A 15,710-nucleotide genomic window follows, 5' to 3' on the forward strand; every position below is an offset into this window, starting at 1 on the left:
AAAAATAAACATGGGCAGAGAGCTCCAAAACTTCCATGGCACTTGGAAAAAAAGAGGCTCTTTGCAGTTATATTAATTACAGTGTCTGAGCCTCAGTAATTAGATACAGCGGTGATATTGCTAAGCTGAGAGGGAAAAAAAGACACTTTCATTATGAACTTTAATATCCTGTAGTTTATAAAAAAAATCTGGCTTTTGGTGGACGTTTTTTGGCAGGCATGATAAAATGAACTAGATATTTATGATCATGGCACATAAGCACTGGCAGTTTTTAATCAGTGTGTACTATCTGCATTGACATACGGCGGTTTAAAAACACCGTGGTCATTAAGAAAAACATTGAACTAAAGCTGAAAACTGAACAGACATGCATGCTTGGAATTACATTGAGATCTAAAAAGAGCAACGTATTAATTCGAGAACACGCACACATTAATTGCGTGAATTATATTGAATAAAATGAGGTGGACTTGGGTAGGACACGCCACTGAAAGAGTTGATGACCGATGGTCAGGATAATGATTGGGTGGTAGCCAAGGAAGAGATGGAGCATTGAAATCAGCTCATGCGCAGGTACTCGGTAGATTATTGCATTGCAGAAGCATAAAGGATGACGACGACTCGGGAAGGCTTTTATCCAGCAGTGGATTGATCATGGCTGATGTTGATGCGCTTGCAGTATGATGAGCATCGCAATCCCGTAGCTCTGCACATAATTATGATATGGCAGTAAATGCCGTTATTAGTCGTGTGCGATTGAAGCTAGTAACATTTGGTTTTGCATACTCTTTAACTCCAATGACAGTGGTCTTTTATCTGTGATGGAGGGGAAGAAAAATACATCGCATGTTTTATAAAATGTAGGTAGAAGTTTTAAACATGCTCTAATTTTTTTTCTAAATACGCATTCTTTCTTCAGCTTTCATGACTGCCTCTATGCGTGCCATTAATTCACTGGAGTTAACCTTTGAACATATCAGTCGCCTTTTTGATGTTGCACATTACTACTGCTATGATTCCTTTCATTTACAACTTTTAAATATGTATTTTTTTATTTGTACTTTATCAGTATTCATTGATTTTTAGATCGCTTATGAGATGTACTTCCACCGCATGCTTCCATTGAGTCTCAAAGCCGTTTTCTCGAGCCAGTTTAATGATTTGTTTACCGCGTCTCTCGCTTATAATTTGGTACATGCCAACCTTCATCACATGAAGCTCATTTCGTTCTAAAGAGCCCTAATTTCTGGTGACAATACTGCATTGTGACAGTTTCCTAGGCCCCGTGTACATCACTCTTTCCCACCCCACTCCCCTACCCCTTCTCCTTTACACTTGCCTGGGAATTTTTTTATTGGAAATCTAACCCCTCTTAAAATTCTCGTTGCCAGGCATCCAGAATTAAACCACCGGGAAAATAATTTATGTCCGTGGTAATGTTTGTGGGTTTTTTTCAGTCTCTCCCCCGCAGAGAGATACTTATTCAGTTGGATTATTCGCCCTGATCCTCCTTTGTTCGCATATGGTCGACAAATGTCATGTTTAGTCCGAACAGAAGCTATTGACCTCTTTGAATGGCACGTGATAAAAATGACAACTCTCGCCCACTTTTTTTCATGTGAAAAAAAATCGGGATTTGAAAATTATGGTTTTAGGCACAAGGAAAAGAAAAAGTGGAATTTTTTTCCAGTGGCATAACGGTGGTACGTGAGAAGCAAACGAACGCAGGATGACGTGTTGAGCATGAACCTAGCGCATGCACCTGCTAAGACTTGAACACATGAACAATACGAAGAATTATAATTACAGTGGATGTTGGCTATATGCATGGTATATCTGAGCACAGTTCACAAAACATTCTTACATTACACTCGTGGGGGAAGGCAAAGGATAACATCTGATTCCAATATATGTAAGTTGAATGTATGTATGATACAAGCATACTTGCCTTGCTTAAACATGTGATTATGTTCAGCTTCTGCATTTTTTCTTTGCTGATGAAACTGAAAAAAACTATCTTCACAACCAGTGTATTTATGAATTGGGTTGCTTAAAGTTGACTTAGTCACACAGGACCAGAGGTCGCAAACGGGTTTTGATCCCGTACCCGTACCCCGCCGCACCAGGGTCGCAAACGGGTACCCGTACCAGTACCCTACCCGTACCCAGCCGGGTACGGGTAGGGTACGGGTACGGGTACCCAATTGCGACCTCTGGGATGAAGCCATGTTGCAGGCACGGGTGGGTTGATTCTAGGAACTTGAATTGTGAGAAGAGACAAGACGTTGGTAAATGAGTGACAAACGGTTACTCACCAGTGACTCACGGCCGGGTACGGGTAGCCGGGTATCGGGTACCCGGTTGCGACCTCTGCACAGGACCATGTTTAGGGGTCTTAAAATGCAGTGTGCATGCCAAAGCTAACGCAACTTATCGACAATGTTAAGAGTAGGGGGAGCATCCGTCCCAAGTCGTACTGAACAGCTGCCTTTGTTTTTTTTTTACTCAAGTACTGTCTTCTTTGCCATGTCCCCTGTGGCGTAGGTGGACAGGCAGAAATATTGCAAAGGTGTGCAGTGGATTAGGGAGCTGATGCGCCAGGTGGTCTTCACTCCCGAGCGAATCCAGATCGTGGCCACCAAGATCCTGAACGAAGTTCCACGACACAAGCGCGACGGGTCGACGGTGGTCACAGCGATTTTGAAAGAGCTCAACTTCCCATCGGGTGAGGAAGCTCGATTGTGTGAGGCTTGCCCAAGGGAAAAATGGAGAGGAACGCTTCACGTAGTGGTGTCCTGTCTCAAGTGGAGAATGACCAATTTTTTCCCCTCCGCCTGGGACCGCCACAAATTACCGCTTGGGGAATTTAAACATATCAGGTTATGTGTGTGTGTGTGTGCAGTCGGGGCAATTGCGCTATGGTGAAAGGCAAAAGAACGTTTTAACGAATGGTTGGCCTTTCTGCCTCGTCTGTAATACGAAGGGCTCTTATTGCAAAAGCACATAAATTTTGTCACCAGACAATGGAAAATCGCTGGCTCCAGAGGTCACTCTTAATGAGAAACTCCCACGCTATGGCTCACTTTTGGCCCGTTGATGCATTGGCTCTTGTCTAATGGGTGAAGAACTCTGCAGTTGCCACACGTCGAACATTTTAGGGAAGTATTTTTTGTTGTTGCACAAAGCATTTCTCAAGAATGTTCCCCGTATTCTGGGACATATTTTGTTAATGTTTAGGCGGTTTCAATACTTTATGAAGTTGTGTTAACTCCGTCACACATTCTGACACAGCCGAGCCTTCCACTTTGAACACGTGGTTAAAACTCTCATGACGGACATCCACGGGATTCCTACATCTAGCAGTGGGTAGAAACTGGCCGACTGATGATGATGATGGCGGTGCTGATAATGAGTTAAAACTATTGCTGTTTAAAGGTGGCGGGCGTGTGTAGTTGAAGTTGTTTGATGATGTGCATGACTTTTATTTCCTAATGTTTTTTGACAGAAAGCAACCACACCAAGATGAACATGATCAGACAGCAGAGGTTTCTCACCGACCTGCTCAAACGGCTCGAGACAGACCCAAAGCAGGTGCCGTGATAATGTCCTAGTCCTGTGGATGTGTTAAATGAAACATTATGCAAACTCGACAAAATCCCATAATAATTACCACAGTTTCAAATTGTGCTTTCTCAGCAATAACAGCAGATGAGAAATTTTACATAAATAAGAAGGGAACTTTGTTTATAAGCTGCCTCATGTTTCTGCATGCCTGCGCAACATTTAATACATTTTGGAAGTCACTGATCAATATGTAAATTTGGTGAATAACAATTTCAGAAAAGTTTTCTCTGTCGTCCCTTGTCCGGGTGTCCTGCTTCCCCAAAATACATTATATCAACGCTGAGACCCCACCGATAAATATTCCTTCAAAAAAATCCATGTTACTTTGTAAAAAAAAAAAAAATAATTCACGTGAGCCCGTGAGAATTCGATACGTCGTTGTGTCCTGTGTTAAGATGGTCGGTGACTGAAAGGACATTGGCAAGCCACTCTTCTCTCACAGCGTTTGTCATTGGATTGCTGGAACCTTGCCTGCCTTTGGTAGTCACGCGAGAAGCGGTGGAACGGTGTGTCGATTCGGCCGTTGTTATCGATTCTCAAACTCACTACACGGGCATAAGCATCGTATGTGTAAGGATGTTTTCCCTTTTTCATTCTTGTATGTTGCACGTGTTTGGTACGGATCACTTCTGTGACCACGAAAGACACTATCATTCACTGCATTCTTACTAACGCATTTGATTTTTGAATCCACTCCTACCCACAATCATACACCCTGAGGCCATTGCCACTTAACCACCACTTTCAGACAATTCCTTCTCTGAAAGCGTTGCCAATTTCCCCGTAACGCAGTTCAAAACTCTTCTCTTTCTGCTTCTATCCTCGCACTGCCAGTCTCCCCCCGCCTAAATCTCTTATAACCTTGCCCATTTCAAGTAACCTTTTACAACCTTAAAGAGTGCTATTTTCTTCTGGCCGCTTGGCGTTTTAGGCCTTTGGGCCCTGTGCTCAGCAATTCTCAAACAACAAATAGTCTGCTAGGGTGGCGAATAATGTTGTTCGGTTTGCACAGAAGAGAGAGAGTGCGTAGTAACACTGTGGGGTTGTCATGTGCCCGCTCGCTGTCCAAGGTGATCGCGGACATGGAGCGAGTGGCCGAGGTGGTGATGTCTGCCGAGAATCTACGCGTGCACGTGTCGGCCGACGTGGGCTGGCTGGCAGCCGAGTTCCCGCAGCCCCAGCAGCCCTGGCTCGATGGCTCTCTCTTCCCGCAAGCCGAGATAACGGCAACACGGTCTGCATCCCAGGGCGCCCCCACCACCGCCACCGCCGCCGCCACCGCACTGCGCGCGCACTGTTGGTTGCGCCCAAGATCGTGCCACTGATTTGGGTCAGAAAATATGTGCTTTCAACAACCGGCTCTTGCAAATGGTTGGTCCAAAGGAAAGTTGATTTGGCCCTTTCAATGATTTGAAAACATCAGAAGGTCAGGGATTTCCTTTTGAAGCCCAGTATAAGTTTTTATTTTCTGTTACGCTTAGCCTGATGTTTGGTAGAAGGGTTCCTGTTCATGACAGTTTTTTTATTGCAATTAAAAGAACTGCCTTGCAAAAAAAGTGAATGCATATTTCAAGGATACAAAATTCTGGTAATGTCTTGGCTGTAAACAATTATGGATATCAAAACGTCTTCGCGGCATGTTACTTAACAACCAACGGGAGCCAATAATGTGGCTGTGCAAACGTATTCGATCAATGTGAATTATATATTCCATGAACGTAAAAACATTTTTCGATTTCAAGCTTTCGTGACTGCAGGGATTCATCTTCTTTGTTCTTTCGGTAAAGTCACGTAGAATGGAAATAATAAAGTAATAAAAATTAAACATAATAAAATAATTCTCACGACGTTTCGGCCACAACGCAAGCAGCCGTCCTCAGGTGAAGAACAGGTCTATCGAGAAGACAGAGTCTGAATGAAACACCCCAGGTTTGGAGCATCTATTTAAGCTGGGTTGGAGGGAGAAGAGAGCCTCGATAGACCTGTTCTTCACCTGAGGACGGCTGCTTGCTTTGTGGCCGAAACGTCGTGAGAATTATTTTATTATGTTTTATTTTTATTATTTTATTATTTCCATTCTACGTGACTTTACCGAAAGAACCAAGAAGATAAAAACATTTTGTAAATTATTTAAATAATTTTACATGCAGTGAGCTACTGCTCGTTTGAATACACGTAATGGTTACATTTAAAACCCGAGAGTGTTTTAAAAAAGGATGTTTAATCCAATCAGACAACAGCATTTTCAAGTGTATCATTTCTAATGTTTCTTCCTCACCACTTTTCGAACATTGTTAAACAAGTAAAGAGTTTGGTAATTATTTGTAATTCGAACTCCCATCAACATCTTACATTTATTATTGATCATCATCATCTACCTGGTTTATTATAGCCGTCTAAATTATTAATGACCGCACACTTAGCATTTTGAAGCGTAACAAATTTGCTCATGAAAACTTTAGCGTCCAGTCCCCTGCCGCCTTCTCCGCGTCCAACACAATCGCGCAACATGAACCCCGAAAAAAAAGAACGTTGCGATTAATCGCGGCTTCTGGTTGTAAACATGTGTGGTGGCTTTTTTATTTTATTTTACATAACCACCATGTGCTACCGCTGGCTATCTGCTTTCTTGTAGGGTCATGGGTTGGGGTTTCCCACACAATAGCTTCCTGTTTTAAGTGAACCACCAGTGGCTAAGAAATCAACACTGCCCGTTAAACGCACGCCATAAATCGAGCTGTTGGACTTTAAAGCCTTGCGGGTGTATTTCCCCAAAGCTAATTAAATGGCTAAGTGCAGTATACAAAACAAGTGGGGTAGAAAATTGGAGAGTTTACAGGAGGCATGTTTGGGCACAGTGGACACAATTACGCGAGTAACATTTTGCTTTGCATCCTTAACCAGTTCATTGATTTTGGTTCTCTAACTCTACTACTACCACTTACTCACATTTTATGAAGTCATAAATATTCAACCCAGAGTCTTTAACTTCAACTTGTCCATTGAAAGCAAATTGATGCTACTACCCCTTGCGTTTTGGTGCACTGGCATGGCATTGGCACAGCAGGCTCATTGCTGGCCAAGATTCGTTTTTATCTTCACGTAGAATATGGATTGCGGAGAGCTGTGGCACCGCACTACGAACCCGGCGATCCGAGTTAGATTACCGGCCATGGCTAACATCAGTGAGGAGCGATAACTTGAACAACTGGTCCTGGGTGTGTGCCACCCTTCAACCAACCCGCAATATGACCAGCATGGTGAAGTATGGTCAAGCGGCCCCCATGACTCACATGGCATGGGGATACCTTGTTCCCAACATTGGATTGTTCTCCATTAGGCTGTACACAAACAGCCTTCCGTATAGAGCAGTGGTCACCCACCAATAAAAGTGACCAGAGGCTACCTATTTTGTGTAATCGCAAAGTCTATTCTGTGTTACGTTGATGGATTTATGTTTTGAATTAATGATAGCTATCCGTAGCTATCTTGAATTCAATTCAAAGAATAGTTTCGTCTCATTTTCATCATGTCATTCATATTTTTTCTCTATTTTTGAGCCTCATACAATTTGGTTCTCTCCTTTCGTCTAAACGTAACATGAACTTAAATTAATCGTAAGTGACTAATATTCATACATACATTTCGATACGTAATATTAGCCAACAAATCGATTTAAATCGACAAATCAGTGCACCTTCGCATAGCTGCTATCCACGCAGCTGCCGTTAACACTTTCCGGGTTGGCGATGGGACCAACCTGGAATCTGTCGCGCACTTTGTTTAGGTATCCCACGCCTAATGCAGCAGCGGACACTGATGATGGTTTGACGGTGCGGGCATTGGGAATTGAACATGCAGCGTCGTGCTCTGTGTGTGTGTGTGTCGCGCAGCCTACTGGAAATGACGCAAGGTCACGAGCACCTTCTGCCAATGGGAGTGACCGGGATTCTCATCGGAGTGGGATCCGTGGAGTCCAGCTATGTTATGGAGTCCGTTCCATGCATTACCGACTACACCCACCCAGACCTGCCGGCAATTATGGTGTTTATAGAATACCTTACCGCTCTGGAGGTGAGAGACAAGTAGCCCATGTGTTATATGTACGTGCGGCACCACACATCGCCTTAATTATCTGTTGAGCTGTAATCATGTTGTCACACATGCTGCTATTTATAGGTTAGATGTTGAAATTCCAATTACTGTGTAATGGACAAAATCACAAGTAAGTTTTAAAAAAAAACGAAGTTTGCTTCTTTCTTTAAAGGCTGTGAAATGAAGTTGTGAATTGTTTTCTAATTCTCATTGCGTGACTGTGCAGGGCCCCATGTGGAGGCAATTGAGAGGGCTCGGTCTAGCATACCACTACAGGTGACAAACACACTTTTTTATATATACATTTATATTTTAAAAGTATCATTACTAGAACAGTGGGAGGCGAGCCCGAGTGTTCCACAAAATGTTTACACGGAATTTGCAGAAAAGTGCGTGATGTGAATCCGTGCGTGTGCACGTCTGTGTGCGTGTGTGTGTGTATAGCTTGTGAAGAACAGTAGTGTGTGTAGTGTTTAGCGCATTGCGCTGCAGACCTGGCAAGCAGAGTTTCATTCCTGCTCACGGCTAACATCGATGTAAAATACCTGAAATGCTCCTGCGCCTCCTCTATGTCAACTCAGGCTTAAATAAATACTTGGTGCAGTGTCTATACAGCAGCACTGGGCGGCCAGGCATGGTGGTAGCCACACCAGCCTCGTATGCCATTCCAGCTTTCATAGGCGTTCGCTAACAGGGCTTTCCCCAACACACTGTTAAGGCTGTACGGGGGATCTTTGTCTTTGTGCCTACCGCTGTGTTTGTGGTCCGTGCAGCATGCGTGCCGTACCCAGCCAGGGCCTCCTCTTCTTCTCGCTGTACAAGTCGAGCCACCCAGTCAGCGCTTATAAGCACGCCAAGGAGATCCTGGTGAGAGCTCTGCAATAGAAATTCGCCTGTCCATTTTTTTTTTTGCAATTGTTTGTCTTTTTTCTCCAATTGTGCTGTCGTTGTCACACAATGACACGTGACATTTCAATTGTGCTATCCGTGCAATGTCACGAGACGAAGGATCCAAGAGGATAACTCCAAAAGCGGTGCCACCTGTGAACAGAAACGGCCCGTGGAAGGAGATATCGCTGAACTATTTGCCGAGGTCCCTTCAAGTGACCTCTGGACCACACTGCAGTGAGTGGCACACTTTGCCACGTGCCCTGATACAGAGTAATGTTCATCACAACGACTAGCGATCAGAGCTGGAATTTAGCCAAATTACGTCAAAAACCAAATTTAATAGGATGTTTTGTTTTTTGTGCGCAGTCATTGGTTAGGAGGTTTAGACAATCACATTTGAGAACCCGGTTTAAGCACAAACAGCTGCCTGGATTCCAACCCAGAATCTCAGCGGTCGAAGCTCAGCGCTCTGTCCTCGGAGCAACTCAGCCACCTTGCTTGATTTAGACTCGTAACGCACGTGCACTCAAGTACAAGTAACCTTTCAGAAGAATTGTCAACGCTTCCCCACTTGTCCAAGCCTGCACACGTGGCATGAATCGTCTGCTGCCCTGGCCAACGTTCTGCTTCTTGTCGGAACGTTGTGGCTGCGTTGTTGTGAATGTTATGCCATAGCGCATTGGGGTTCCTCAATTTGTAATGAATTTTGCATATCTGCCTACTTAAGTTATTATTGTCATAGACAACCTGAATCTTCTATTGTACAATGTCATTTCTACTCGTATAGCCACTGAGTGTAACAGCATGTGACGACTAAATGTGTAAGTTTGATTTAAACAAAAAATGTTTGTCGTTTTATAACCATTGTATGTTGTGGATCCTCATGCTAGTATCACAAGAATCAAAACTATAATAAGCTAACTATGCATTGCTTATAATTGTATATGTTATATTTATATATGCCATGTAACGAATGGACAGATAGTCCAGCTGAATATGTACGTTGTTGAATTTAAATATGGTGGGCGGGCACGAAATTAGAGAAATAATATACAGCCCTTTGTAAATCCGGTGTTGGTTGAACACCTGCCCACAGTATTTGTGGCGAGGAGGGGTTGTTCGTTCCATAAGGGTTATTTGATCATACTTAACGCTGGCCTGTGCGGCCTGGTGAAGGGTGAGCCCAGGACCAGTTCAGATGTCATTCACCGTTTAGCGATCGCCATGGTCAGGAATAGAACGCAGGTTTGCCGGGTTCGTAGCGTAATGTGATAACCACAGCGCTACCACCCACCCGTGCCTAGAGGTTCAATCGCCAACAAAAACTGTTGGGGAAATTGAGCGACTTTGGCCAGGAGGTGGAGCACTCATCACATTGTTGGCAAGCTCACCAAGCCTAAGCGCTCTTTTCTGCGCTATCAGGGATATCCAGTATCCTTCTCATTTACAAATAGCAGAGTGGAGGGAATTGCTTAAATTTTTTATTTCAAAAGAAATTCAAAGCAAATCATATTCCATGGGATTGCCGCCATCTTAAAGCGGTTGGCAAGTGCAACTGCTTCTGAACTAAATGTCAGTAATATGAATTTTGCTTCTTCCTTGGCCATTCAAATGCTAATGTTAAATGCTAATAACTATAGCCGCTGCAAATTTTTTTTTTTACTCTTCGAGGCCTAGTGTTGTTTCACCGGAGTGTGACGACAAACCGCAACACACGGCCTGCTCAAATAAAACTTTACACCTGCCGCAAAAACCCTCGCACACTCGAACGCCACGCGCCTTAGATTGCGGGCTGGTAGAACGCGTGCGTGCGGACCACGCGGCCTGATTTTGTTTAACTCCCCGAGGCTGCGCGTCCCCGTGTGCGTCTCGCCGTCAGGATGAGTTTGTGTTGGGTGCTACTCCCTGGGACCCTGTGATATTGGAGTCGTCCATCTCGAGTGTCATTTTCGAGATCATCGAGCGCGAGACGACCGTCTCCGAGGCCTCCCTGCAGTCCCTCATGTCCAGCTTCCGCAAAATGGACAACAAGTACGTGGCTTCACGTGGTGTCAAAGCGCGCCGCGGGGTTTTTTTTTTCTGTCCGTGTTAGCAAATTTTGGAAACTGCGCGCGTTTAATGATTCACACCACACACGGCCACCCCATCTTCCTTCCTCCCCCCCCAGCTGACAATTCTAGTCATGATTTAGGGTCTTGATTCAACTCTTTTTTTCACTTTTACTATTTCGTTGGTATTGTCTTTTTTTACTTGTATGGTTTTGTTTGCTCCCATTAGCCTACGTGTAAGTTCAGCATTCCAGTTACATATTATCGGCAGTCATGAACTATCCACTGCTGGATGAAGGCGTCCTTAAATCATCGCCTTCCCTCATAGTCTCACAATCTCATAATCCATCGAGCTTCTGTGCTCCATCTATTCGGTGTTTCCTCCTTTGGCAACCATTTCATCGTTAGTCTCAAACAGCCGTTATCATCCCTTCTCGGTATCTGTGCTGCCCAAGACCAGTTTAGCCGTCAATATGTACTCAAACCTGCTTTTGTTCTCTGATTTATGTGTTCCACTTGATGTCTCTCAACATAAGCTCAAGCGGCACCAACCCTTGCTTATTTGCACGTGTTTGTCAGCTTTTGCCATATGGCCACATCACGTAACCCAAAACCAAATAATTGTTCATTGTCTTTGCTATGAAAAACCTACATTTATAAAGGTTTTTTTCTATTTCCTTTGCCAGTGTTTATGTTTCCGATTTCATGTCTCATAGCCGATAATATTCCCTGGTTAAATACTTTCTTCTCTGGATGCATTGCGGTGTTGCTTTTCATTGTCAACGTTTCCCAAAAGCACCTCAACCTGCTCTCGCCGCCCACCTCTGTATGCCATCACTTTGATCCTGGTCTGCCTTCAATAATCGCCTTCAGTGGTTCAATAGTTTGATCTGCTTTACAGTTATGCCCCCATCCCCCTGCCCCGGTTATATAACACGCCTGTTGTACGTGACTTTTGGTTCCTAAAATTTGTCTTCGTGTTCAACTTTGTAGATTGCTGTGTCTAGTTCTTCAGTCATTTCCCGTAATGCAATGAATTTGGGGAGATAAAAGCATAAACCATCACTGGAGAAAATCATGAACTCTCCTATAAATTATTATTACCGTAGTCATCTTCTTGGTTCTTTCGGTAAAGTCATGTAGAAAGGAAATAATAAAATAATAAAAATAAAACATAATAAAAAATTCTCACGACGTTTCGGCCACAACGCAAGCAGCCGTCCTCAGGTGAAGAACAGGTCTGTCGAGAAGACAGAGAACCAAGAAGATGAATCCCTGCAGTCACGAAAGCTTTAAATCGAAAATTACCGTAGTCGTTGTAACCAGCAGTGGCAAATATTTGCATGTAATTTATAGAAATCCTATAAAAAATGTTTTTTTAAGAACCATCACTGCGTACATGTATCGTGGGCATAAGAATCAATATTAAGCGATGCATCGATGCGTGCCTAAATGGGAATTCATGGCTACTAATTATCTGCTCGCAATTAAACGTTCATTTCGTTTACGCTCGTTCAGATGTTTATTAAATTGATGTTTGATGTGTAATCTCTTTAAGAAGCTAAATATACTTTTTTTTCAAATCATGAAGATCGCGATGGCTTGATAATGCGCGTGCGGGCAAGGGGTCTGCCCACCGCAAGTTTGGCATCGTGCCCAAAGATCCAGCGTTCGTTCTGAGTCGTCGCCTGAGTCGTTCCCTGGCAATCGAGATGACCTTTAAATAATTTTGGGAACCTACCCATAGTTTGCCATATATTGCGCATAAGCAAACACGACTTGCCTTAAGTGAAATAAAATAAAAATTCCAGTGAAAATGTGAGATAATGCAGAACGAAAAGTGCGCAGCTGATGTCTGTTAATAATGTGACATGTGGCTCGCAGTGTTATTCACCTCGTGCATTATGCAGTCTGCTCGAAGGAGATATGTAAATTGGAAGCATAATTACACAATGGGGGGAAAAAAGAATGACGACGTTTTAAAAAAAAAAGTACGGTACCTTGAAATGACCAGCACACAGGATAGGTTACTATATTTGTAACTAAAACGCCGTGGCACAGCGGTGCAACTGCACCAGGGTCCACGTTCCAGAGGGGCACGGGCGATGGGCTACGAAGAGAGGGGGCCAAATTGGACGGTGATCCCCTCATTTCATTTCTTCCACCACGGCCCACGCCAATCCACGTAGTTTTTTGCGGTTGTGCTCTACTGAATAGGCCTCCAATTTTTTTTTTTGAGCCGTATCGCGTGCTGTTCGCCACGAAGTCCGACGTTTCGCACCGCGCGCCCGGGAGCTTTCTTCGGGAAATGGGATTTTCCCCGCCGTGGTTCTCGCCGCCAGGACGCTGCTGGGGAAGGTGGCGCGCGTGACGGCGGAGGATTTGCGGCGCGTTGGCCGCGAGTATTTCACGCGGCTGTTCGACCCGGCTCACTCGCGGTGCGCCGTGGTGTGCAGCCCAGCCAAGGTCGAAGAGATCAGCCAGGGCTTCAGAGGGTGAGTGCTGAGGCACACCGCTAATGCGTTGAGGAGGAAACTGGGCGCGCGTTCGGGCCGCGCTGCGTTCATTCTAAATACGCTCTTGGTTGTGGCGCGCATTCGAAAAAATTAGGTGCGTGGAATGGTTTTGTGTTGTGCTTCGAGATGATGTTGTGTGTGATGACACGTGACACGATGTTCCGTTGTGTAATGTGTGACATTCCTGGCAGTGAATGAGGGAGTACGCGGTGTCGTGGTGAATGCACTGCGCTAATGAACCCAGCTACCAGCTTCATAATATCACTTGCCATTGATTTCCAAACTTATCCTGGGCCTCCCCTTGGTCTACCCAGCTGTAAATGATTACCTGGTGCATTGTGTTAACATCAGCACTGGAGAGACAAAGGTGGCTGGGGCATGGTTTTAGACACACCCCAACCTCTGGTGTGTTGTGCCGGCATTCATAGGCACTCGCCAACAGTACTTTTCCCAACAGCTTGTATAGGATATACAGGCTATCCTTGGCTTACATTCGTTTTATTTCTTATTTTTGTTCATGCATGATTTGACATTTGCATTACAGCTATAGGTTACTTGTCGTTTTATACTTGGTGAATTTTTTTTTACATTGCCTCCTGTAGTTTATTGTCCGTATGATTGTTTCTTCCCCCCACAGGCTGGGGAGAGAGCTGACAATCTGGTCATCTCTGGAAGACAACTTCCCTTGAGTGAATACATGAAAATATGTTCGTGATAAACAATACGGTAAAATCTTGATTTGAAACCGAAGAATATGATATTTTCACAGTTATAAATGTTTTTCTGAACAATGACATTTTTGATTAAAATGGGCGCATGGATTTAGCTGGGGAAAATGGCACAATTAAAAAAAAGGTAAAAAAAATTCAAGTTTCAGTGTTACAATCTTCCCTCGTGGCATTGGATATTTTAGGAATGAGCAAAAAAAATAACTTTCCAAAAACAAATTCAACCATCATCGTCGTAACTAAATCATATTGTCATGATGTGACCAAACAATATCTTCACCAAGGGTGACCCAGGGAAATCTGCAATAAAAGGGACCGTTAATTCGTTTTATTAAAGTTCATCTTAAAGTAGTGCATCATGACGATGACACCATTTGCAATTATTTGACAGGGTCAGTAATGTCCACCGTGCGACAGTCCCCACACTCTTGGCGAATATGCCTTGCAACGTTATCCGAGGGGGTTTAATGGGTCCTACTCCCCTGATATTTAAGGAGTTTCGATTTAAAGCTTTCGTGACTGCAGGGATTCATATTCTTGGTTCTTTTGGGTGTGATGATTGCTTGTGTTGCAATCGAAACGTCGTGAGAATTTTATTGTTTTCTTTTTTATTATTTCCCTTCTTCGTGACTTTACCGAAAGAACCAAGAATATTTAAGGAGTTATCAAGGTGTAAGTTACTAAGTCGGTGTGCGGTCTCTGCCATTTACTCTTGAACTTGTGGAGTTGTACCGTTAACCGGATTACCCTTGTCTTATAATTAGCATTCAAAAAAATAACTTAATCTTGACAACATGAAAAGTGTTACGCATTTTCCCTTGGCAATTTTGTGGAAAGTTATTGTCTATTGGTCATAGACTTGACATTTAATTTGGCGATTACAAATTTAACGTTATCAAGGAATATATTACTGATGTAACCACCCTTAGGTTTTTTTTTTTTTCAAATTATAAATGAGTCAATCTTCTTCAATGAAGGAATTGCATTTTTGATGTAGAAAATGAAGGAGCAATCTTTGCCATCAATAACACTACCTGTTATTTAATTGGTAACTTATGTTTTAACTATAGATGACCATGGCGCAATATTTAACATCAAATTAATGTTTTTGTCATGAAGTGGTCGATATGATTAACTGTGGCCTAAATTTCAATTGTGCACCGTCAGTCTTAATTTTTCAAAATGCCAACCGAATTGAAACTAATTTTTCCATTTTTGGTATGAACGGTTTTTGATACCACATGCATTAATCCATCTCCATGTTATAGTCATCGATTTAACTTCAGCTGCTGTGATTCATTCTCTGGCATGTTTTATTGTTTTGTTAAAAACGTTCTTCTGTTGTTTGTCATCGATACATTTATGCATGTACCCAGTTGCCTAATAAACATCGAAAGAAAATCTTTTGTGTATTTTTGTTTGTTTTGCGATTGGGATATTCAGGGGTAATTAATGCAATGAGATGTCCTATAATAATGGCTCTGTGCTATTACGCTTCTTCAGAGTATTAGGAGAGGTAAAAAAAAGGCTACTTATGGGAAGCCATGGCATTCATATTCACAATCGTGGTTTGGTTACGCTTAATGTAATACATAACATGAAAAAATATGTTTGGAATACGTGGACATTTGTTTAATTACGACGCTTTATCAACCACCACACGCATTTATACAATAATTCACACAAATCATCACCTGTATTTATCCAACACCAGTAATTTTAAATTAAATATAAATTACACAACCAGGTTCTCATGGCATAGGTGTATGTGCATATCTCTTAATGATAGTGTTATCAAGTTATTTGAA

At 43.1% G+C, this 15,710-nt stretch overlaps 1 protein-coding gene across 1 annotated transcript in view; it reads left to right on the forward strand.

The window, feature by feature from the left end:
• LOC133341762 (uncharacterized protein C05D11.1-like) overlaps positions 1–15,305 on the forward strand; it is a 41,376-nt gene extending 26,071 nt beyond the window's left edge. The window contains exons 17-25 of the mRNA XM_061550445.1: positions 2,545–2,725; positions 3,506–3,591; positions 4,695–4,858; positions 7,518–7,698; positions 7,946–7,995; positions 8,493–8,586; positions 10,490–10,641; positions 13,001–13,153; positions 13,812–15,305. Coding sequence (XP_061406429.1) covers positions 2,545–2,725; positions 3,506–3,591; positions 4,695–4,858; positions 7,518–7,698; positions 7,946–7,995; positions 8,493–8,586; positions 10,490–10,641; positions 13,001–13,153; positions 13,812–13,863 — 1,113 coding nt within the window. The 3' untranslated portion in view covers positions 13,864–15,305. The remainder of the gene's footprint in view (positions 1–2,544; positions 2,726–3,505; positions 3,592–4,694; positions 4,859–7,517; positions 7,699–7,945; positions 7,996–8,492; positions 8,587–10,489; positions 10,642–13,000; positions 13,154–13,811) is intronic.
• Positions 15,306–15,710: the final 405 nt, after the last annotated feature.

This window comes from Lethenteron reissneri, chromosome 12, assembly GCF_015708825.2.
Source record: "Lethenteron reissneri isolate LAM-NWPU_2019-01 chromosome 12, ASM1570882v1, whole genome shotgun sequence".
NCBI lineage: Eukaryota > Metazoa > Chordata > Hyperoartia > Petromyzontiformes > Petromyzontidae > Lethenteron > Lethenteron reissneri.